The sequence below is a fragment of the Balaenoptera physalus genome, assembly GCF_965194825.1.
Source record: "Balaenoptera physalus genome assembly, chromosome: 13".
NCBI lineage: Eukaryota > Metazoa > Chordata > Mammalia > Artiodactyla > Balaenopteridae > Balaenoptera > Balaenoptera physalus.
This window is the reverse complement of record NC_138892.1, coordinates 8,619,947-8,644,437: the sequence shown is the minus strand read 5'-3', so window position 1 is coordinate 8,644,437 and position 24,491 is coordinate 8,619,947. Positions and strand designations below refer to the sequence as shown.

The 24,491-nt window shown below is 44.3% G+C and overlaps 1 protein-coding gene and 1 long non-coding RNA gene across 14 annotated transcripts in view; one reads left to right on the top strand and one right to left on the bottom strand.

The window, feature by feature from the left end:
- TNRC6B (trinucleotide repeat containing adaptor 6B) overlaps positions 1-16,438 on the top strand; it is a 261,503-nt gene extending 245,065 nt beyond the window's left edge. For 10 of the 13 annotated variants that reach the window (XM_082420570.1, XM_082420577.1, XM_082420575.1 and 7 more), the window contains 4 exons: positions 149-373; positions 811-881; positions 4,072-4,211; positions 5,159-16,438. In XM_082420570.1, the coding sequence (XP_082276696.1) occupies positions 149-373; positions 811-881; positions 4,072-4,211; positions 5,159-5,546 (824 nt within the window). In that variant the 3' untranslated portion in view covers positions 5,547-16,438. Of the gene's footprint in view, positions 1-148; positions 374-810; positions 882-1,417; positions 2,069-4,071; positions 4,212-5,158 lie in introns of those variants that run through there. The other 3 variants (XR_014252491.1, XR_014252492.1, XM_082420572.1) reach the window with 3 other exon arrangements.
- Positions 16,439-17,027: 589 nt separating this feature from the next.
- LOC309641072 lies at positions 17,028-24,476 on the bottom strand. The gene is made up of 3 exons (XR_014252497.1): positions 24,310-24,476; positions 18,719-22,914; positions 17,028-18,257 (listed from the first exon to the last, which is right to left on the bottom strand). It is a non-coding gene; the product is annotated as an uncharacterized lncRNA (long non-coding RNA).
- Positions 24,477-24,491: the final 15 nt, after the last annotated feature.

The window sequence follows — 24,491 nt, the reverse complement described above, 5'->3', positions numbered from 1 at the left end:
AATTATTTTGTACTGCTCCTCTTAAATTGTGCCCTTAATATTTTTAGAATTTAAACACGTATGTATTTGTGTGTGCGTGCGTATGTGTATTTGTTAACAAAAGTGACCTGTCTAACCTAATTTCCTCCTTAATTTTCTCTTCTTACAGCAAAGTTCCCTGATTACAAATCGACATGGTCCCCAGATCCCATAGGACACAACCCCACTCATCTCTCCAACAAGATGTGGAAAAACCATATTTCCTCAAGGAACACTACACCGCTGCCCCGCCCGCCTCCCGGTCTGACCAACCCCAAGCCGTCATCTCCCTGGAGCAGCACAGCACCCCGCTCAGTCAGGGGGTGGGGGACGCAGGACTCACGGCTTGCCTCTGGTGAGAAGGATCTGCCTAAAGGAGCGTCACTGTTCCAACCCGAGGGGCTTCTGTTCACACAAATGTTGAAGACACGATGAACTCAGAGGAAATCACGGTTGTTGGGTAGAGGAAAAAGTATCTCTTGAGTGGAGAATTGAAGTCAGCATAAGGCAGAGGGACCCAAGAACTCCCGAGGTACTGACGGAGTAAAGATGAGAACCCTGGGAGGACAACGTTGTCTTGCAAATAAGGCGCAAGAGCGCATAGGATCAAGGTCTAGGAGAAGAGAACTGGCTATTCAGTGACAGGATAAAGGAGGTCAGAGTGAGGCAGAAGGAGAAGATGATTTATAAAAGGAGAGAGGAACCCTGTGGGCTGTTTGAAAATGTGTCTCACGCGTGGCTATCTTAATTTTTTGATCGTTCTTCCTGATCTTTTTTTCTGGTTGCTTCCAGCCTCCACCTGGAGTGATGGTGGTTCAGTTCGTCCTAGTTACTGGCTGGTTCTTCACAATCTCACTCCACAGGTAACCACGCTTTCTTGGGATTTTCTGGATGGGACTTGATTGTATGACGAGAGGGAAAGTCCGAGGTGTGTGGGGCTAGCAGAGAAGAGAGCTCGTTTATTTCCTGGTCACCACAGAGAGGTCCCGCCTGCAGGGGTGAGTCTCCCCAGCTAAGGCCCGAAGCCTACTTCTGAAGCTGGGGGGATGCTGGACACCCAGCTTCACGCCTGCCTTCATGGTGATGTTGACACGTGTAGTTTATAAATAGTGAGCATGGGGTGGTGATCTGGTGAATTCTGTTTAGCAGAGATAACTTGCTGTGTGGATCTGCCTGTCAGAATCTGGAACCAAGCAAAAAAGTTACCTGTTTTTGTGTTACTCATTCAACGAGACTTGTGGCTCACTGGTAACCATTTTTATGCTTCATTCATACACAATTAACCATCCATCTCTGCAGTGGAAGGAATGTGTGGATTTCGTGGCTTAAATGCCGTATGTGTGAATTTCTGTCTGTTAATTTAATTTTCATTTCCTGTCTGTTCTCTTCTTCTCTGTAGATGGCATTACTGATTTGCTCTCATCAGAACGTGCTCTCTGGGTTGTTGTTACAGTGGTGGGGTTTCATTTGCACCAAACCTCCCTCCCTTCCACTTGAGTTGCCTGATAACTGACGTATTTGCAGCAACATACACGGAGCACTCAAATGAGGTTAAATGAACCCATGGAAACTGAGCCCAGGGCCTTCATTTGGGCTTGACAGCACAACCTTTACAACACCTTGTTAAAAAGGAATCAATTATACCTCCCTCCCTTTGACACAGAGAGTAAATTGTCTGGCATTTAATTCATAAGTGGATTCATGCACACTTTACTAAGCCAGCATTTTCCAGAGTGTTCCCATGGGATATTAATAGGTCTCTGGCCTAATATGTTTGTAATACATACTTGATTAAACAAAATTAAGCAGGTGCCTCCATTATGAGGCGTCTTAGACCCTTTACTATGCTTTAACATGTATTATGATCCTCTGGGGGGAAATACAGATTCTCCTAAATTTATTTGCCTAGTGAACCTGTTTGTGGGGAGTAAATCTGGGGCTCGTATTTCAAGGTTCGTGTTGAGATGGACAGTTTTCTAAATACAGTTAACATGAGGAACTGTCTGGAACGGCTCTTAATCTCCATATCTAATCAACTCAGCTGAAAGCCCTGGGTTATTTATTTAGCAAAGAGTTGACTGAAGTATAGACGTTTTATATAACCATCCTCAAAATATGCCTCATTATTTCTAAGTTGTCACAGTGCTGTGGGTGTAATATGGTTAGGATGAGAGAAGCAGTGTTGAAAGGAGCCTGTATTATCATATGAAACATAGTAAAGGTACAGACTACTATGGATAAGATAAATAAGCTACAAGGCTATATTGTACAACACAGGGAATATAGCCAATGTTTTATAACTATAAATGGAGTATAATCTATAAAAATGTTATACACTTGAAACTAATGTAATATTGTAAATCAACTATACCTCAATTAAATTTTTTTAATTTAAAAGTAAATAAATAAAATGAAAAAATAGTAATTACATTTGTATATGTATATAAATGAATATAGGCAGGCTTCCCTGGTGGTGCAGTGGTTAAGAATCCGCCTGCCAATGCAGGGAACACGGGTTCGATCCCTGGTCCGGGAAGATCCCACATGCCACGGAGCAACTAAGCCCATGCGCCACAACTACGGAGCCTGTGCTCTAGAGCCCGCGAGCCACAGCTACTGAGCCCACATGCCACACCTACTGAAACCCGCACACCTAGAGCCCGTGCTCCGCAACAAGAGAAGCCACCAAAATGAGAAGCCCACGTACCACAACGAAGAGTAGCCCCCGCTCGTCTCAACTAGAGAAAGCCCGCGTGCAACAACGAAGACCCAACACAGCCATAAATAAATAAATAAATAAATTTATTTTTTTAAAAAATGAATATAGGGATTGGCTGTGTTTGTGTTAGAAAGAATTAATTCATTTAAAAATCAAAATGACCTAATAGCAGACATCTCACTAATCTCAATCATAGCTTAAAAGGAGGTTATAAGGCCACATTTTTGGGGGACCTGGATAAATTTGTCATCACCTACCATTTATTTATAGGGCATCTATCCTAAAAAAAGTCACTTGTGGTATATACTGACATGCTTATATAGTCAATTGTCATTTATAAAACAATGCTAAGAGCTTTTGTCCCATCATTTTCTGTAAAGAATTACGGTGAAACTGCCAGTTTTCATCCTGTAGGGTTTCCATGGTAAAACCACAGAATGTTTCCACTGCTGCTGCCAGTAGCACAACTTTTTAAGGCTATTCCAGTAGTAATCTGTTTCCCTTCCCAAAAAATGAACTGAAATGTTGCACTGAGCAGCTTCAATAAACCTAGTAAAGTTCTTGATACAACTAAATCGGAGGGAATAAAGAGATTTGTTCTCTAAGTCATAGGTGAGGAAGGGCAATTGTCCCTAATCACTGAACACCCTAATGCTGAGAGTCTGACTAGGGTGAGCAGCTATAAAAAAAACCATTGGTCACGTTGGCTGAGGGCAGCAGAAGGCACAGAGAAGTAGGTAGAAGTAGAGTCTCTCCTTGAGATGGCGAGAGTAGGAGTAAAGAGACGTCAGAATAGTCTGAGCTGGGTCAACCGTCGGCATTCTAAATTGTCAGATGTTTAGCAGTGCCTTTCTTGTTCGTGTCTTTTTTCTGTAGCTTTTTGTGAGATTGGAAGAATGTTACATTAGTAATCATGCTCAGAACTTTGCATGTTCTCTTACATTCTTATTTGGTTACCGTCTTATTTCTGCTTTTTAAGCCTCTACCAGTCAGCATAGGTTTACTTGTTTACCTCTTAAGGAAAATAGACCACAGGTTGAATCATATGCTTTTGTTTTGAGCTGTATTTATACAGATTTTTTATGTGCAAAATGGCCACATTAGATCTGAGCCCAGTGCTTTGAATATCTTAAGATTTGCCTTGAAGACCTCTGTATTCAGTGCAGTCTTCCCCTGCCTTGAGTTCTTCATTTGTCTCTCCGAGACTTATTTAGTACTAATGCTGTTATTTACGAACCGGAAGTCCTTCTCATTCTCAAATATAAGAAAGGTCACTTGACTTCCTTTCCCACCCCATCACCAGTTATTATCTCATGACTGTCATTACTCTTTAGATTGATGGGTCAACCTTGAGAACCATCTGCATGCAGCATGGCCCACTGCTGACATTCCATCTGAACCTAACCCAGGGCACCGCCCTGATCCGATACAGCACCAAACAGGAGGCGGCCAAGGCCCAAACTGCACTGCACATGTGAGTACCCAGCCTGCGCTCACTGAGACAAACATGCATGAAGAGGCACATGTGAGTATTCGGGCACCTGCTTAATTAAACAGAGATGCACGAGAACATGCACACAAACGGCATCATGACATGAGCAATTGCTTGAGTACCGAGGTGGCTAATCTCTTCTGCCTGTGTAAGCATGGATTGTCCTGTTTGTATCCGATAATCGGAATTCCAAAAGTAACAGATTTGTGAAACAGTGAGTACATTTTTAGTACCATGAAACAAATCCAGTATTTATGAAATGTGAGACGTTGTAAGTGCTGTCCCTTTTCGTAATAGGATCTAGCTGCTTTCTTTGGCCTCTGTGGGTGATGATGAATATTGTGGTCTTAGTGGGTAGCAGGGGTTCTGCCTGAAGTAAGTGGGGCTGGATCAGACTCTGACTATCCTCTTCCCCGCCGCTGTCAAGGTGGTGAACGGGAGGAGCTGACTCCTCGTGGCTGCAGATGCCATGACAGGAAGGTACACACAGAACAAGCAAGTGATGGGGAGGTCAGGCAGTGAGCCCGGCCCTGAGACGAAGCAGCACTTCAGGTGTCTGGAGCTGGGTCACCTTGATGCTTGGGGCTGTGATCTTTTACCCCCAAGGGGGAAAAAAAAAGAGGTGACATTTTACTTGACATACAAATTCCATATCCCAAGGGATATTGATATATAATATTCTCCAGTAGTCTTTGGATATCTGGAGATTGAGTGATAACGTTGTTCTCAGTCAGTACTTCTCAGTCACCTTTTGGTCTGGTTAAAATGCAGGTTCCGATCCTGTGATTCTGAAAAGCGTCCAGGGGAGGTGGAAGCTGCTAGTCAAAGGACCACGCTTTTGAGTAGCGAGGACTCAAAATACTCAGTCCCTGTGCATGCTTTTAGGAGTTTCCTCAGATGCATAGCTCTTTCCCTCCCCTTTTTTCCAGGTGTGTGTTGGGAAACACTACCATCCTGGCTGAGTTTGCCACTGATGATGAAGTTAGCCGCTTTCTGGCACAAGCTCAGCCCCCTACCCCTGCGGCGACCCCGAGTGCACCCGCAGCGGGTTGGCAGTCCCTGGAGACCGGCCAGACCCAGTCAGATCCCGTCGGACCTGCTCTGAATCTTTTCGGTGGGTCCACAGGGCTCGGGCAGTGGAGCAGCAGTGCTGGTGGCAGCAGCGGGGCCGATCTTGCTGGCGCTTCATTGTGGGGACCCCCAAACTATTCTTCTAGCTTGTGGGGAGTCCCGACCGTGGAAGACCCCCATAGGATGGGCAGCCCTGCTCCTTTACTACCTGGTGACCTTCTGGGAGGAGGGTCGGATTCAATCTGAACTTAGAACTTTCAACTCTGACCTCGTGACCTTTTTTGGAACAGCAGCAGCACTAACTTGACCTTTTCGTTTTTTTTTTCAACTTGCAATAAATACATTTTTAAAAGGAAAAAAGAAAACGGAGAGAGAAAAAAAGGTGGGTCATTGACAGACTGTCTGAGCACATAGTTGCCTCCCTTATAACTTCAGTTTTTTCGTTTGGAATATGAATCCAAAAAGAGAACATATCACTCTTGAAATACTTGAATCATGAACGCCAACCTAGAAAGACAATGTGAAGCAAGTACACATACCATTTAAATTTAAACACAAAAAAATTAAAAAAATTAGTTTCTAGTTTTTCACTTTTTTCATGTTATATGGAAGTTGTTGCTAAGAAACATATATACTGAAAAAAAAAAATAGCTTTTTAACTTTGTTTGCACTGGGTGTGTTTCCGTCCTTAGGTCTACCATGTTTGGGAGGGAGGGGAATTCAAAAGAATTGTTGGGGTGGGGGGAGGGAAGACTTGACGGAGCCTCACTTTAAAAACAAAAACACAAAAAACCTAAAAAAAAAAAAAACAAAAAAAAAGAAAAAAAAATTGTGATTGGCTGGTTGATAAATACCAGTGTGTTCTGGCACATGTAACTGCCCAGGCATGCTCGTTCTGGTATGTGTGTGCACGTGTGTTCATGTGCATTCGCGTGCATCCTTCTCTCTGTCTCTGTGTGTGTGTGTGTGTGTGTGTGTGTGTGTGTGTGCGCGCGCGCGCGCCTGTGTCCTCCTCCTCCTCCTCCCCATCCTGATTTCTCAGAAAGCTGCATTGCTGACAGTCCGCAGGCTGGCTGGCCGGCCATCTGCTTTTTATTTTTATTTTTTTTAACTATGAGAACACAGGAGCACGAGCACCTGGGGAGCCACTGCTACTGAAGCCACCCCGTTGGGCTGTATTGAGATGAGCAGAGTGCTTTTTAATGAGGATAGCAGGGAGCTCCTTTACATTTGCAAAGTAGCCCGAGCGTGAGTTTTCTGTCTCTTTTCTTTTGACCTAGCAGTAGAGTGGAGCACTGCCAAGTCCCCAAAACTAGGAGAGCAGGAGGTACCTCTTGGAGCAACTGTGTGTTTATTTATTTCTGTTTTTTGAATTAAGTGGCTACTAGTAGGCACATCTGAATATCTGTTAAATTTCATGCTGGCCTTTTCATTAGTCTGAATGGGAACAGACAGTAAGATAGCTTTTAACGATGTGATGTCTCAAAAGCAGAAAAACTGTGTTCCCCCTTTCTTGTGTAATCAGGTATGAGAAATTGGTCAGAAAGTCAGGTAATGCTGAATTTAAAATTTCTGTTGTTCCTCTTTAACATTTTACAAAAACAGAAAAAAAAAATAAGTTGTGAGCAGCCTCCTGCAAGCATCCGCAGCCCCTCCCTCTCTGCTCCCTTCTTGCTGAGCGTTACCTGTGCCAGGCCGTGGCGTGTTACAGCACCAGGCCATCACTGACAGAAACGTTTACTTAACGAATGTTCTTAAACCAGTGTGTACTTCAAGCGTTTCCTTTTGTTTCTCTGTGTTGTGTATTTCCTGTGTATGTGGTTTTGCTTAGGCAGGTATAACTTAGCAAAGACTTAAGTATTGCACCTTTTTTTGGTTTTGACCTCTTTTTTTTTTTTTTCCTTGTAATGTTGCTTTTTTTATTTCGGTATTTAAAGACTTTTTTTTTTTTAAGCATCAATGTAGTAGTACTCTGGGCCGAATAGGGGGCAACTTTTAATCCACAGTTATCACCAACATGTATGTACTTATGTTGGAATCAAAATGTATCAAACTGCTTTTTGTGAAGAGTTACAGCAGACCTGAAGGGTACCCCTTTATACAAAACAGATGGCTGGCGGGGCGGGGGGGAGGGGGGGGACGTGTGCCGGTAACGTGCTAGCACTTGTGTGGACATCCCCGTCTGCATTATACTGTTTAACATAAAGTGCCGACATTCTGTACCAGCAAATACCTGCCCATTCCAACCCTTGGTGGGAGCAGACCTCTACTGTCCTCCGTAACTTGCTGCTAGTGAGGACAAGGGAGTTTTTCTTTCTTTAGCATCTTCAGTGAAGGATACAACAATGCCTAATAATGTATTTGACTTTTAGCTTGTGTCTGTGGGTGGGTGGGTGGCTGTGTATAGGAAAAGGCAAAAACCAGTTATTTGCATTTAAGTGGTTTTGTGAGACAAAGAATGGGAATTCTGCAGTCCTCTCAGTTTACTCTGTTGATTATGAACCTAGCCTCAAAAGAGATTGACGTGCATAATTCAAGTGAGCGCTTGCTCATGCAAGTCTTTATGAACCCTGTGTGGGTAGGTGGTCAAACTTGAGTTTCTAGCGTTGGTTTGGTCCCATCGGATGCCTTTAGAAGACTAACTGTGCCCTCCGGTTTCCATCACCACGATGCCCCTTCCACTTCTGCCCACGCACAGAATGTCTCCTTCGAGCCCCACCGACTGCTCTCTGCCTAGGGGGGCAATACCCTGGCATGTGTGGTGGCCTCCAGGTGAAGAGCAGCTGTGATCACACATCTACAGAAGGCTGAGTCTGAGTGTCCCTGGGCGGGGAGCATGTCCTGAGGCTCAGGCGAGCTGCTGCTCGTGGTTCCCTGGCATGTCCTGCCCCACCCTCCTCTCTTCCTGCCTGTTGGTTCCTTGACCTGCACCACGGGTTAGTTGAGTTCCTTACGATACTGCGGTGAAAGCCGGGTGCTAGAGCCCCTCTTGTTTACAAGACATAATGAGGGATTTGAAATATGTAAAAATAAACATGAGAAGCTAAAATGTTCTTCCATCATAAGCTTAAAGGGAAAAAAACTAAAAACTTAAAAAAAGACCAAAAAGTGCATATATATATACATATAAATATATATTTTAGATGAAGACTAACTCTGGGAGCATTTAACAGTGTTTTTTGTTTTTAACATTTATTTTCCTGCTTTAAAATTTGCAAGCATTCTCAGGAATTCTAGGGTAGGAAGCCAGATTTTGGAAGATGGTTTATTTAACTGTATCTTATCCTAGATAGACGGCTGTTTCTTTCCTGTTTAATAAACTTTTACAAGTTCCTGAAACTTCAGAAAGTTTAAACAATTTTTACTTAAAATGTAAAAAGAAAAGTCTCCAAACGTTATTGTCATACTGGGGATCACACATTTTAAAACATGTAGAAAGAAATATTTTTTAAAAATTATCAATTTAGCAGCAACAGGTAAATTCACGAGCTTAAAAGATATGGGAGAAGGATTAAGCTTTATAAGAGCTCTAGCATGGATTCATTGGAAATTGTGTATAATTTAGTGGGAGAGTGTTTGGAGTGTATAAATGGGAATACCATCACTTTATTCCTTTCCGTTTAAGACTGAACATTTAAATCTCCCCTTGGAATTTTTAGTTTTCTTTAAAGGAACCTTTCGCCCTGTCTCCCCAACCACAGCAACAAAAGAAAGGATCAAAGAAAGAAACGAACAGCTTAAAAAAAAAAAGTAACTCTAATCTGTAAAGTAGTACGGTTGGATTGCTGAGAATCTATGTAAAGAGTTAGGAAATATAGGTTAATAATTTTTGGAACAAATTTTAAATGTAGGCATTACTAGAGGAAAAATATCTATGGACTGTTCTATTAACGAAGAATGTCCGTCTTACCTCCGTTTGTTAAGGGAGGAGGAAAAAGTAGAAGAATCTAATAAGGAACAAGTGGTTTTACTTTTTTAGCTCCCAGCTACCGTTGTGCTCATTTTAATTGCTGTTTTGAAGATCTGCTGCTTAATTATCCCCATCCCCCAGCCAGAGATGTGGAGTGTTTCCTTTCAGTTTTTGGTGATGTCGAATTCTCCTTTTGTATTCCCTCCTGGGCCAGGGGTTAGAATTCCCAAGCATGACCACAGCTTCTTTTAAACACCTAAGCTTCCCAGTAGGAAAGAAACTCCTGCTCGACAGGTAAAGGGAGTGGATGGGGTTGCTGCCTGCAGTTTCTCTGAAACCGCTTTAGTGCCTTCGTACATACACCCACACATCCTAAGCAAGAGGAACTCGTGCGTATGTGCATGTGGTCCCGTCGCTCCAGACAGTAAGACACTCACCCGTTACAGAAATCGGAGTGGTTCTGGACAGGCCCCAAAGGCAGTGGGCTAAATTTAAAGTCATTAAAGAAACAGATATCAAGGAAGTATGCTTTTATGTCTTGATAATGTGGGATACCAAGATCCTTCCTCGTGCTGTCACCCTTTGTTACTGTGTATCGGCTTCTCCCGTGACAACTGCAGTGACTTGGAAAGGCTCTTTGTGTCAGGCCATTAGAAAGGGGTTCCTATTTTTCTGCTCTTCTCCTTTGTCTCCTCCCTTTCCCATCAACTCCCTTTTTCTTGACCAGTTGCTGGAAGCTTTGCTTTTTTGGTTGTCAGTGACCTAAGAACAGGATATAGTGAGGATGCAATGGAAGAGGAAAACTTTTCTTTCCATGGTATTCCTTGTCAAGAGCCATGTCTGCTGAGAGGTTAGATGGCTTCAGTACACTTAGAAAATGTGGCGGAAGCATCTTCTCTTCCACTGCATTCTGGCATGGGTATAGGGGCTTGCTGGTGACCTCTCATTACATAGATTTACTTCATGAACATTTTGATCACGTAAACTTGAGCTTTCCAATTTTTACCAGTTTCCTGTATATTTTTAAACACTTGATTACTAGTGGCCAGAGATATCCCGCACTCAAACATCATGAACTTGGTTTCTGTCTACCACATGAGTAGCCAAAAGGAAAGAAGCGCTAGAAGGGGAAGGGAAGTCTTCCATCAGACCGGAGACCTCTCCTGGCAATTAAGATCCAGTGCCATGACCTAATTTTAGGTGTTTAAAAAAAAAGTACAGATCTCCTAGACACTGTGATGAAATGGATGGTCCATGTGGCGTCTCTGATCCCCCAAGTCCCCAGCCCTTGATATTTTTCATTTACAACATTCACGGAAGTTAACTTAGTAGTGCTGCAAGTTAAGGTTCCAAAGTACATCCTTTCATCAGTGTCCCCCAGTAAATCAACATTACGCCTTGATTGCCATTCAGTCAGTTTTATTTATAGCAACTTGATTTTCTATTACTGTGGCTCCTGTTCTAAGAACTTTCCCACCTCTTCTGACGTGTATGTAGCAGAAGTTAGCAGTTGGTTCTTCCAAGTTCATGTGGGTTGCATGTGGTGTGTAAGATATGCAGAAAGAAAGAAAAGAAAAAAAAAATTCCTGTTGAAGAATTTGGAAGACCTGTTATTAATATAGCTAGCAGCAACTAAAATTTCACAGGCTATTAACTAGTTGCAAGTATTCACTCTCACTTTTCACCACTTTTTGCGGGGGAGGGGGGCAGTTTTTGTAAGATTAACAGCCAGATTCCGTATCGACCTCAGATGCTGCGTACTTTTTAGTGTTATTTTTTCTATTCTGCCATCTTGACTGTTAAACAGAATGAAGATGTCTGTGAGCTGAGCAGAATGCTTAGGCCAAGCCTCTTCTCTGCTGTGTAAACAGGATGTTTTCAGCAGACTTGGCTGTAGTAGCCATCTCTAAGATTAGGGAACAATTGAGTCTTTATGTTGAAAAGGTCCCCTTCTCCCCCATCCTCAGAGTTCAAATTCAGCATACAACACTCTAGGTTACTGTTTTGAGTTTGGGTTGTTTTCTTTTACTTATCTATAAGGTCTTTAGGAGTAGAGATACATTTTTAGCTGGTTAAAAAAAAGAAATCAAACCTTTTCTTCTCCAGTGTTTCGCCAAGTTTTGTCATACTTCACGTCTATGCATTAACTACACTTCTTAGTGTTACTACAAAGAGAAATCTTATTGTTTTCCCTCCCATGAGTGTACAACTAAGGCTGCGTGCGATAGTGCAGATGAAAATAGTCTGGCCCGTGTGTATAACCTCAGCAGTTAATCAGAAAATGGAGTGCCCTTCCCTTCGGCTGCAGAACTGCACCACGGCCTCTCTGCTTTCTTCCTCCACAAGTACAGGGTGTGCAAGCAGTCTAGAAACAGGCAGGTGTATAAAATGTTGTCAAGGACATCATCAGTCTATTACAAAACATAGAATATTATCTCTATTTCCAGAGTTAGTGCACACCCTGTGATAAGGCCTGTAGGTTTATGGCCAGTGCCAAAGGTGTGTGTATTTTCAGAGATGGTCCCCATTTGTCAATGATGGCGTTGTTTTCTTGACCTGAAATTTGACAGAGGAGGTACTGGCATCACGTTCTTTATTTGAAATAATTATCAACTTCAAGAATCTGTGAACATAGTAGTAACATAATTAAAATTGAGCGATGACCCTGCCCGCTTCAGCAGAGGAAAGAGGCCACAGACATGCATGGGATGGTGAAGGGAACACCGGTCAGGAAACAGGGCTGCACCCCACCCGCTGGGCATCCATGTCATCCTCATGTTTACGGTCACTCGGACTAGATCTGGATTAATTACCACGTATTTGAGTGGTTTTTAAACTGTCAGCCTCTTACAGTAACCTCCAACCACCACCAAAATAAAATAGCAAAAGTGATAGAGACTGCCAGTGTTTGCCTCACAGAATTTAAATAATTTCCTCTTCAGTTAGCCGTACACCTGAATTTGTTTTTAACGACAGCTGTGCACACCAGGAAAAATGGTACTGCCCTGAGCAAAAGGTCTCTGCAAAATTCAGCTGTTGGTTCTTCATTGTGACAAACGCTTGTTTTGTTCATGGGAGGAGAAAGGTCAGAAAGAGGCAAGAAGTGTTCTGTTTTAAATTGAAAAGAAATAGTGTTTCCCTAAAGCACTTTGTGCCTCAATTTCACTTTCAAAATATAAATCATTGTTTTGAAAGTAAATTCCCAATTGGAATTGATCCATTTTGAGCCAGTATTAATTAGCTGGGATTGTTTTTCTCAAAAAGTGAAAGTCCTCTTTGCTGCTGTTGGTGAGCAGCAAAAGAGAAACTGGAGTAGCTTCCAATGTTGTGGAGCGAAGTGCTTTCCTTCCTTTCCGGTCCCCCACTTCCCTGGACCTCTTACTGCATCTGGCGGTCCTTCTCCTTGGGGTCCTGAAAGGCGTGCACAGTCCTCGGAGGGCTGGGTTGTGAGAGGTGACGGGATGCCAGGAGCCACCTCGCTGCAGGACCAGCCTGACAGCAGAGCTTTATGGAGAGGAAGAGAGTGTATCCTGCGTGTGTTCGCCAAAAATGAAAAAGGGGACTACTTACACAAAACAGAGCAAAAACCTTTGGAACCCTTAAAGAAGTTACGTACCTTTTAAAGGTAGTAGAGTTTTTCACCAAGTGCTGCATTCAGCATGACACTTCTTGCCAGACGTTTCGGGATAAGTTAAAATATATGTGTTTAAAACACCACCCCTACCCACCACCCCTTTTTAATTTTGTCCAAGGAGTTAATTACTTAAGTGTAGTATTTCTGAATGTGCCTTTGTGAGTTCAGAGACCGTCTGTTTTAGGAAGAACCTACCCATTGGGATAAAACAGAAAGACGGTCAGCTTGGTCTTTAGGGAAGTCGGCATTTCTCCGGACCGTCCCCGGGGCGTTTTTATTGCACAGTGTAGAGTCGTGGGGGAGAGGTTCCGGGACTTGGGAGAGGGGATGACGAGGTGATGGTGCACAGATGACAGAGACCTGGTTAGTCCAAGAGTGCAGGTTGAACTTAATCTCTCTGCATTGCCTGGTCTTCTTCGTGTTTATGTGTGTGCGTGCATGGCTGTGGCTGTGGCTGGTTTAGTCTTTGTTTTCCTGTGAGCACTGGAGAACTGAAATATGGTGATGCTTGTGACACACTCGTGCACGTCGAGAAGGCTTTTCTCCCTCCTGCCTCACGCGGGGCAGGCAGCGCGTTGCCACCCTTTGAGTCTGTGTCCTGAGAAGGCAATTCTTTTCCCGAATGGAAGTCACATAATGTTGCTGTTTGTGCAAACAGTGTATCACACACGAGGAAAAGGCTTTTGAGAGGATAAGATTGACGTGTTTGTGAAAGAAAAGAGAAAAATCTGCAATCATATTTTATTTCTTCAGAACTACTATAGTTAAACATAGAAATCTGCAGTGTCTCTTCCTTTGTTTCATGTTTGTTTTAAACAATTCCACCTCTTCTCCCCACTCCCTCTCTTTTCTAAAGAGAAATCAAGTGAATGCTAAGGGCCATTTCCATAATTCCTCAGAACTCCCCAAAGAGGAAAACAATCCCTCCGCAAGATTCCTTCAGCTTCATTCAGGAAGACACAGGGAGGAGAGATGCTGCAGCTTCCCGGGCTTCACTCTCATTCCTCTCTAATGGCCTTGAAATGTATTATTATGCAAATGTGAATTTTGATACTGAACTTAAGAAGAGGTTGTTGGATTTTTCTTTTTTCAAAAAAAAAGGTCCCATATGTGGTCATCATTGCTTCTTTACTTTGTAATGTGTGAATTGTAACTATGCATTCTGCAAAGGGGGGGTGGGAGGAGAGGGCAGAAAGGGGAAGGAAGTAGCTTTGTATCCTTGTTCTACAGTTTCTGTGTCCATGGTATCCCCTCAAGCTGGCAGGGAAGGGGAGTGAGAGTAAGAAGCGGTAAGGTCGGCACAGTGAGGTAGAAAGAGACCTGTGAGTCCGGCCTGGCACTTCCTGGGGGGCCTGCAGCCCCTACCAGCCAGTGTGGTACAGGATCTCCATCCTAGCCGTGCGGTGTCAGCCTGGTGCAACAGGAGGGCCCCGAAGGCCCCCTGTTTTCTGGAAAAAAGTGCTCACCCTGTCCTGAACTCAGAACCCTTTCAAGCTCAGGAAACCTTGCCTCACGCGTGCTGACCTTAATCTTTATGTCATTTCAGAAAAAACTCCTCCTCCTCCTCCTCCTCGCTCCATTTTAATTTTTCTTTCTTCTTTCTTAGTCATTTTTAAGTGAATTTAATTGTAAGGAAACTTTCTTGCTCTATGGGGAAGAGGTCTGTTGCTTGACAGGCAAACAGGGCTGCTCTTCCCTGTCCACTAGCCCTCCGCCATATGTGGCCTCTCTGCTTCCCTTGCAGGTGTTAAGCTGTGTGTAGCTAGTGAGCAGTGAGGTGTTTGACACGGGAAAGCCCACAGCCTCCTCTGTCCTGACAGCATCCCTCTGTTGACCCTTCCTGCAGTCAGTCGTGGCCCTTGCATTGCTCTGGTCTAGGCATTATTGGCAACACACAGTATCGGAAGCAAGAGACTGCCGTGCCTGGAGCCAGTGTTTCCCTGCAGCAGTTTTGCTGTTGATGTTCACAGTACTGTAACTAGTAACAGACTTGATCACAGTCTCCTCGTGCCCCTGCCAGCCTGCACAGGCACGATCTCATCAGGGTTCCAATCTGTTAGATTGCCTTTAGACAAAAAAGAAAACAAAAAAATAAAATTCTGACGTTTCAGCTGTCTAACACAAAACAATACCTCGAGGTACATTTCCCCTGCAGTGTAGACCCTTAACTCCCCTCCTTTTCTGACATCGGTGGGTTATCCTTGGAAAAATATGAACGTGTAGATAGCAGGATAACTTTTACAATTTTTTCTTTGCTGTGAAAGTAACCCTAAAATATGATGTTTTCCACTTTTTTTAAAGCCATCAGAAGTTTCAGATCTTATTCTTTCATGTTTAAGAAGAGAAAGCAGAACAGGTCAGGGGAGTGGACTTGCATTTGTGGGGTGATGTTCTCTCCATTGCCTCCCATACACAGTGACGACAGACCAGTGTTTAAACCCTGCTCTGAACAGATGCCATCTATTCTAGCTCTAGTTCCAGAGTAGGGAGTGTCTGGATTTCTCTCTTCCAGAAGATCCATCCCCTCCAGGGACTCCAGAATGTTTTCTCCTGAGACCTTGAGTTCTCAACTTTTCTTGGTTCAAACACACACACTCACACACATACTTTGAGTAACTGAGTAGCATTCTGTAAATCATAAAGAGAATCAGTCCCTGGCATTTCAATTTTGTGCTGTAGAATTCATAGCCGTGTCGCTTTGCGATGCTCTGGAAATGAATTGATTTCTTACTTAGAAGGAATCATCTGAGACGTGCAGGCAACCTCCCTGAAAGGCCCGCGCACCCTCAGGTGTCCCTCCCTCCACAAGGCTTGAAGCTGACTTTAGGTAGAGGTAAATAAGTTTAACGAGTGCTGCTTGTAGGGATCTGTCAGCTACTGCTCTCCTAGATTTGGCCGCTCATGAGGCAGGACCAGAATAGATCATTTTGAATAGCTTCTTCGCAAACCCCCTAGCTCCCCCCATCTTAAAGATAAACCCTGTATCTGTCAGGAAGCCCTTTTTAGGTTGGGCTCGCTGATCTTTGTCTACTGACGACTTCCTTTGAGGGAAGAAGCTTGATGATAAATGCACGCATATCCACCACCCACCTTCTGATCTGGGCGCTGTCGACCTGCGGATTTTATTTCTGTTGTTTGTGTGGAAGCCCCTTTTCTATCAGTCTCCTTCCTCTGGTCCCTCCTGAGTTTTTCCTGCCCTTCTGTCCCTCTGCGACGCTCCCAAAGGGCTCTGCTGATCTCTGCACTTCTGTCCTGGGACACTCCCCCCCACCACCCTTTGCACACACCAGTGACCAAAGTGTGTCCAGTGATCTCACAGAAGACATAAAAAATGGTGCATGCACCGTGAATGTGCTCACAGAGACACGTGCACAAGATTCTGCACCCTTGGCCTTAACCTCAGTATGACTTAAGGTGCAGGAACATTTTTAACAGGTTTTAAAAAAAACAAAAAAAACCCTTCCTGGAGGAAAAAAAAAAGCAGACGCAACGGCTCAACCATGCCCACTCCTAACTCTCCACTATTTGCTTATGACTTACTCTGTGCCCACCCCACCCCTCCCTGTTTCGAGTAACCAAAAACAGATAACAGAAGCAACCCGAGGAGAGGTTTCTGGACTATTTTTTCTTTCTCCATTTAGATGGAGATATATATGCTGCTTTGGGTTCCATAATCCTAGGGGGCTATGTTTACATAGTAAAATACATCCTACCAAATCAGGAAACTGAATATGGGAATCTCTGCAATGAGAGTTAGGTCACTGATGGTGAACAAGAGAAGTGAGGGCCCTGGGGGATGGCGCAGAGGAGAGACGGAGCAGTACCACCTGACGGCCTGGGACGCGTTGCTCCTCCCTTCGCTTCTCTCCTTGCCCCCTTTCACAGAAGGTGCAGAGAAGGGCATCAGAAAGAGGCTGGATCTTTCAAAGGCAGCTTTCCAACTTTGCACACAAACAGGTAACAGGAAGGTACAGCAAAAATCCTCTCATCTGAAACACTGTCCGCAGAAACAAAACCTGTAAACACGACTAAATAGCTGCACAATTTTGATGCTCTCTGCAAGTTACCTAGAAGTGTTTTGTTTTTCTTATACTTGAAATAGCTTTTACAATGTTATTTTGGTGGCTTTCTTTTCTCTCTACTGGTGGGCCATAGAGAAAGTGGATGACGGGATTTAAGGAAGTTTGAGGGGAGAAAAGGGAGGATATGGCATTGTCTTTTTTTTTTTTTTTCTCTTAAACATAGAGGTTTAATCAAACTCCCATATGTTGAAATTGCTCCTCATATGACTGGTTTTACATGGACACAGAAACTAGGCACTTTAGAGGTGCACTTGCATGGCAGGCTGGGCCCCCCTTTTCTATATTTTATTTTACTTTTTTAGTATAGTGGTACTTAAAATCACTGGTTCACTTAAAAAACAATAAAATGTTAAACTCTACTAATGTACAAATAAGCTGAAAAGTTGCATTTTATGTGTATTTTTTGCCATAGCAGGTACTGTATTTCTCATGCTGGATTTCAAAAAAAAAAGTCAAAAACAAAAAAAACTAAAGGGTGGTCTTTTATTGGATGTGACAGGTTGAGTAATAAGGAATTAAGTCGTCGTCATTTCATTAAAACTGAGAGATGATGTAATGCATATATGAGTTTTCTGAAGGGTTTTTTTGGGCTTTTAAGCAGCTTATTTTTGTTTTTGTTTAGTTTTTTATTTTATTTTATTTTGGAAAGATATGATTGTATTATGTGCAACTCAGTTGCTTACATTATAACTACAAAATATTTTTGGGTTCCTGGAAAAAAAAAAAAAAGAAAAAAGACTAATAAATGTGTTTGGCTGCTAAGCATTTATTGTGGTTTCCTGTTTCATTCTGCCAGTTTAATTTGCTCGTCTGTTGAATGTTTGTATTTCTTCTACTGTACTCCCTCGCCCTGCCCCACACATAAAAGCTGTCTGACATTCAGCATCTGGACTGGGCCTCCACTTTGTCTATCTTGTCTTGTTATGTTTGTGTTGCCGGAGTTGTCAGGTTGACCAGCCGCTGGTGGGTGTGTGCTCCTTGCTGCCTGCCACGCTGCCGGCTTCAGAGTCTCTGAAAGAAATTCAGGTTCTCCTGCTACCTTTCGTTGTCATCCCGTTTGAGCCTCGTGTGCCTCTGGAGTGAAGACACTACAGAGTGGAGGAGGGCAGAGGGACGATGCCTGCTGGGGCTCTGCTGCAGCCCGGGAAGGTGACAGCGTGCCAGCTCTGTCCACGAAGCCACCCGCCGGCACCCCCGCCCTGCTTCCGGTGCTCACCACTGCGGAGGAGCGGGAGAGCCTTACCCTGAAAGCCAGCTTGTTCCCATCTGAACAGTTTCTTACTTATTGTTAGCTGCTGGAGACTCGTTAGACATGTGACCATGCAACAGCGCTAGAAGGGCAAAGGGGAGCAATGGAAGGAAACTAAGACCTTCTACTTCCCAGGTAGTGTCGTGTCTGACTTCATTCTCAGAATGCTGTGTGAAATAGGTAGTGGCAAACCCATTTCATGAGGAAGCGCAGCTCAGCATAATTTAATCAGCTAGTAGTAGATAACACTGACTGATTGCTTCCTATAATGTTTACATTAGGGCACTGCTCTAATAAGCATACCATGTAAATATTCATCACTTAATTGAAACTTGTTTCAGTCACCATGCTAGGAACCTAGATTGGATTCCAAAGTTATCACGCCAAAATGCCTTGGCTGAAAGACACCTGGAATTCTAAGAAAATGGTCTTAAGCAAGTCTGCTGTACAAAGTGGTAGGCTATATACCATTCAATTCTTACCATAAAATAAGTAAACACCAGGAAATGTGAGGTCAGGAGGGGAACTAGATGTCAAAAACACCTTGCGGGGGCTTCCCTGGTGGCACAGTGGTTGAGAATCTGCCTTCCAATGCAGGGGACACGGGTTCGAGCCTTGGTCTGGGAAGATCCCACATGCCACGGAGCAACTGGGCCCGTGAGCCACAATTACTGAGCCTGCGCGTCTGGAGCCTGTGCTCTGCAACGAGAGGGGCCGCGATGGTGAGAGGCCCGCGCACCGCGATGAAGAGCAGCCCCCACTTGCCGCAACTAGAGAAAGCCCTTGCACAGAAACGAAGACCCAACACAGCCATAAATAAAAATAAACAAATAAAAATTAAAAAAAAAAAAACCACCTTGTGGGCCTGCCTATATCAAGTAAGTGCTGCATTTGTGGAATTGAGATCATAGCAAAACCTATGAAGACCTTTATCACCAAAGACTTTAAATTCTGGATATTTTAAAAATGCATAAACGTCTAAGGAGGGGGGGTGTGTTTTAGAATTGAAGATGGTTGTCAAGACTTTAGCCTCTGACTCAGCCCTCTTCACCGCGGCGGGCTCTGCTGTCACCTTAGGTGACTTCAGCGTCCGCTTGGAAAATCCATCCTAACTGCCAGGTTTCTGCACTCCTTCCCCCAGTCACCCTGGCCACACGTTCCCATACTCACACCAAATTGCTCCCCTCCAGAATCACTAATTTCAGCAACCTTGACCTTGACTTCCTGTCCTCCCAAACTGCTTCCCCCTCCTCTTTGGCTTCATTTTGACCTCATCAGCCATCCCAGGACGCTGGCCTATTTACTTTCTTCAACTCCATCAGCCCTCTCCTTTTCCTCATTTCCTTCCTAATCCAGTTTAGATTTTATAGCCTATAATTTCAATAATATGGTTGCTAAAATCCCCACTTTGGAAAAACCCTATTTTCTATTTTCCACCAGCAACCAAAAGCAGTACCACTTGGGGAAAAAAGTCACTGCGGGGCAAATAAGGACTCCTGTAAATCTACTGTAACCAACCAGCAATGAGACCTTGGCACTGCCAGCAAGCATCCTGTGTCCGCTGATATGTGGAGAAAATTAGAGGTATCAGAAGAATTTCCCCCCAAATTCCTGCTTCCAAACTGTAATCAAGAGACGTGCTCCCCCTTCAAGTGCTGGTTCCTCCAGCACTTTCCCTTCCTGCCCACTTGGCTACTTTTACCTCCCCATTCTTCGTTCTCTCTTCACGTGATCAACTGTCACCCCCATCCCCACCCTAAGCTACTCTATGCTCTTGTCCTGCTATATTTTTTTCACAGAACTTAACCACTTTTTAAAATTATCTTGTTTAGTCATTATTATCCATCTCCCTCACTGGAATGTAAGCATCAGAAAGGGCAGAATTCTTTTCCGTGTTGTTCTCCAGCTCGAGCGCCTAAAACCCCTATGGCTTTAATTACCACCTATGTGCTAAGACTGCTAAATTTATATTTCCAACGCTTACCATTGGGCTCCGGACTTGTAGATGTAATTGTCTGCTCAACATTTTGAAACACCTGGATATCTTAATGGCTCTGCAAACTCAATAAACCCAAAAGAGAAGTCCATCCTGCCTGCTTGCCCCTCCTCCCACCCCATGGTAAATGGCATTGCTATCCTTTCAGCAATAAAACCTAGAGACCTAGGAGCATCAGCTGAGTCTGCCCCCTTCCTTACTCCCCGTAACTAACCCACCACCAAGCTGGATTGATTGCACCTCTTAAATTAATCTCTTCCTTTTCTTCATTTCTCTGCCACTTACTTCCTTTGTCCAGGCTAGATCACCTACACCCCTAGGTCTCACCTAGTCCACTGCATTAGCCCAACTGGTTTCTCATTTGGCATTCACTCCAGTTCCCCACCCCCAATCCATTCTACACATAAGAGCTGAGATGATATTTTTCAAAACATAAATCTGATGAAGTCATCCTCCAGCCTAAAACTTAGTGGTTTTCTATTGCTTAGAATAAAACCCCAAATATCCTTATTTCCTACCAGGTTCCCATGGTCTGCCTTCCACCTGCTCCTGCAAATTTACCTCCCTCTCTTTTCACCTTTGCCCTCTCCACTCAAGCCTCATCAGCTGACCACTATATCCCAGTGCCTAGTACAATGCTTGGCACACACTAGGCACCACTGTGAAATGAACGATCCTCATGAGTAACAGAATTTAGAAACTAGGTATTTTAAAAGCCTGAAATAAAAACAAAAGGATAGATGTAAAATTCCCGATTTAGGGACTTCCCTGGTGGTCCAGTGGGTAAGACTCCACACTCCCAATCCAGGGGGCCCAGGTTCGATCCCTGGTCGGGGACCTAGATCCCATATGCATGCCTCAACTAAGAGTTCGCATGCCACAACTAAGAGTCTACGTGCCACAACTAAGAAGTCTGCATGCCGCAACTAAAACATCCCATGTGCCGCAAGTAAGACCCAGCACAGCCAAAATAAATAAATAAATATTTTAAAAATAAATAAATAACCTTGCCCTATATTAGGTTCATTAGGTTTATAAATAAATAAATAAAATTCCCAATTTAGAGATGTTGCTTTAGATAACACTGACAACCAGCCGCAAGTGTCTAGGTGGCCTTTGAAGATTAAGAACCAAAACTTTGGGGACCTCCCTGGTGGTGCAGTGGTTAAGAATCCACCTGCCAATGCAGGGGACACAGGTTCAAGCCCTGGTCTGGGAAGATCCCACAGGCCGCGGAGCAACGAAGCCCGTGTGCCAGAACTACTGAGCCTGCACTTTAGAACCCGCGAGCCACAAGTACTGAGCCCACGCACCGCAACTACTGAAGCCCGTGCGCCTAGAGCCCGTGCTCCGCAACAAGAGAGGACCCCACTCGCCGCAACTAGAGAAAGCCTGCGCACAGCAACAAAGACCCAACACAGCCAAATAAATAAATTTACATTTTTTTTAAAAAAAAAAACCAAAACTTTAGAGAAACCTGTGGACTCAGAAGATAAGACTTGCAGACGTGCGGTTTCCAAGGGGAGTAAAGATGGGTTAAATCTTGAGGAAATTCCCACCACTTCCTTTTCCAGGAGTGTGAGAAGGAAGGATCATCAAAGAAAGAGCAGTCAGAAAGGGAGGAGAATCAGTACACTTTAGTTTTCAAAGCAGGAGGGAGGGGTTGTCAAAAATGCTAAATATTTCAATCAGCCAAAAGGGATGACTTAATACAAGAAAAAGGAAAACTACTTGACTCAAAAATCAAAATGATTTAAAGATGTACGTTGGGAAGCTTGCTCCCAGTTACCTGGCCTATCCTGTTCCCTGCATGTCCACCCCACCCACACATAGCCTTTATTAGTGATTCTTTATGCAAATAGGCAAACATATTATGGCAAAGGGCCGTTTGAATTATTAGAGGAAGTTACTGGTGATCAGTGAGAGTGCAGTTTAGAGGAGACGAGAGGGCAGAAGCTGCATCACAGTGCTAAGGAATAAAGAAGGGAGGGGAACAAATGTGTTCAATACGGGAGCCCCAGACACTGAGCTAGGATGTCAGCATCTATGTCACCTGCCTTTGCTCCTCACTCTACACCTGCGGGTCATGAGCCATATTTCACAGGTAAGAAGACCCAAGTGCCAAACGATTAAGTAATCGCCCAAGTCACACAGCTAGTAACATCAATGCCGGTTGGTGAAGAGGCAGCCAGAAAGAGCTTTCCGTGTTAAGAAGGTAACAGCAAGTGAAGGTGTTTCTATAGTGGAAGAGATCTGTGCGTTTAAAAAAAATAAAAAGGAGAAGGGAGGCAGAACTGGAGAGATTCGAGATAAAATAATTGAAAGAGCAAGATCCTTTCCTGAATGAAGAGATTGGAGACAGAAACTCCTATTGGAGGAGGAAAATTAACAGCAAAGTGCAGCAGAGCCAGGAGAGAGGCTGGAAGACTGAGGAGACAGAGTTTGCAGTAGTCACCGTGGAAAGCAAGGAGAGTAAACTCATCACAGCACAGCAATGACAGCCCTGGAAGTTGCAGGGAGTAGTCATCTTCTTTCCAGAATTGTCTGCCCTCATCCCCAAAAGCAATCCTCTGCAGCTCCAGAAGGGAGGTAGAAGACGTGGGTGATAAGCCCAGGTAGCTGATGGGCTTCTCTGATGGCCACAGTATTCTGGGATTGGTGCTGCGGTCCATTCTGACAATTCTGAAGCCCAGGTGGAGACTTGAAGGATCTATGGCATGAGAACACTGAAGGATGTGAGAGGCTGGGGGAAGAGGAATGGCAATGTCAGGATCTAACTTGTATCTTGGCGACTGTGGGCCTTGTTTCCCTTTGTGCGCTAGGCTCCTTTGGGCAGCATTCATTCACCAAGCGAACATTTACTGAGCACCTACACTACGTTAGGTCCTGTGCGGGATCCACCTGCCAGGGACACGGGGGACCAAGGCAGGCATGATCTTCACCCGCACCGAGTTTGCCATCGGTGGGAAAGGCCAACAACACTGAACTCTGGTGAGAGTTATGAGAGGCCTATATGAAATCCCAGAGGTGGGGAGGGAGAACACTTACAGGGGTGGTCCATGAGTTTTTGAGTAAATCGTGAAAAAAATTAAAGCAGGAATGGAAAGGTGACAGAAAAAGAAGTTATTGTCAAAGACAAGATCTTGGAAGTCTTGAGATCTAATCAGCAGCTTTTAATATTCCTGAAGTATTATGGTTACTGGGAAAGCGGCCATTCACCTCAGCAAACAAGCTGAGAATTCAAAATGGACCTCCCTTCATAGTGAGACACTCAGAAACAGGTAATTTCAAAGCACTATAGGACCTGCTACTGTAGCACAAAGGCAAGAGTACCTTTGAATCTGGTAAGAACCAGGAGCCTGGAGCCTATCCCCCTGCACTTAACTCCTAGCTCTTGCCCTTCTACATGAGCAATCTCAAGACACTCAACCTGCCCATGCCTTCGCTTTGTCATCTGCAAAATGGGGATCATAATAATGGCAAGCATTTACTGAGCACTTACTCTGCATTGGAGAGTAGTATATTATTTCATTTAATAGTACCTGAAAAACTCAGGATCCTCACATGGATGTAATGAGATCCCATGTGTAAAGCACTCAGGACAGTGCCTGATACCTAGTGAAACTTACATAAACGTTAGTGGTTTTATTATTAGTGGCCAAACAGAGGGAAGAGTGGGACCATCTGGGCCTTACGTAAAACGCAGTGACAGAGAGACGTGTTCCAGGACGGGGGAATGCCTTCACCAAGCCGTGGTGTGACCCGGCACGGTGTGTGCTGGGAACTACACAGCGTAATGGCTCAGAGTCAGAATCTGAAGTCGGGCGGCTCCATTTATTAGCTGGGTGACCGTGAGCAAGTCATCAGCGTCTATGAGCCTCAGTTCCAGCGCTTGCTGAAATCCATTTTTACTTCACTTTCGCGCAAGGGGCTCACTTGGCCCTCAATAAATGCCGATTTCCCTTGGGCATCTTCCTTTCTCCTCAGAACCGCGCTGGAGGCCAGGCAGGCGGTAGGAGCGTGGGAGGGATTAGGCGACAATAATAATAGCAAACACAGAGGGCTTTCTAAGTGAACCAGACATCGATCTGATGACACCCAATCCTCACAGGAATCTTAAAGGCGGGTCTTAATGTACCTTTTTTCAGATGGGGAGACTGAGACGCAGAGCTGCTGAGTAACTTATGAAGCGCTAATCACGTTTCTGGTAAACCAAGAGACACTCCTTAACCCTCAGCCGCCAACCGCCGAAACTGAACAACCTTGACGGCTCGGGTCTCCCGGAACCCCGGGGGCGGGACCAAGCGGAGGATGTTCCGC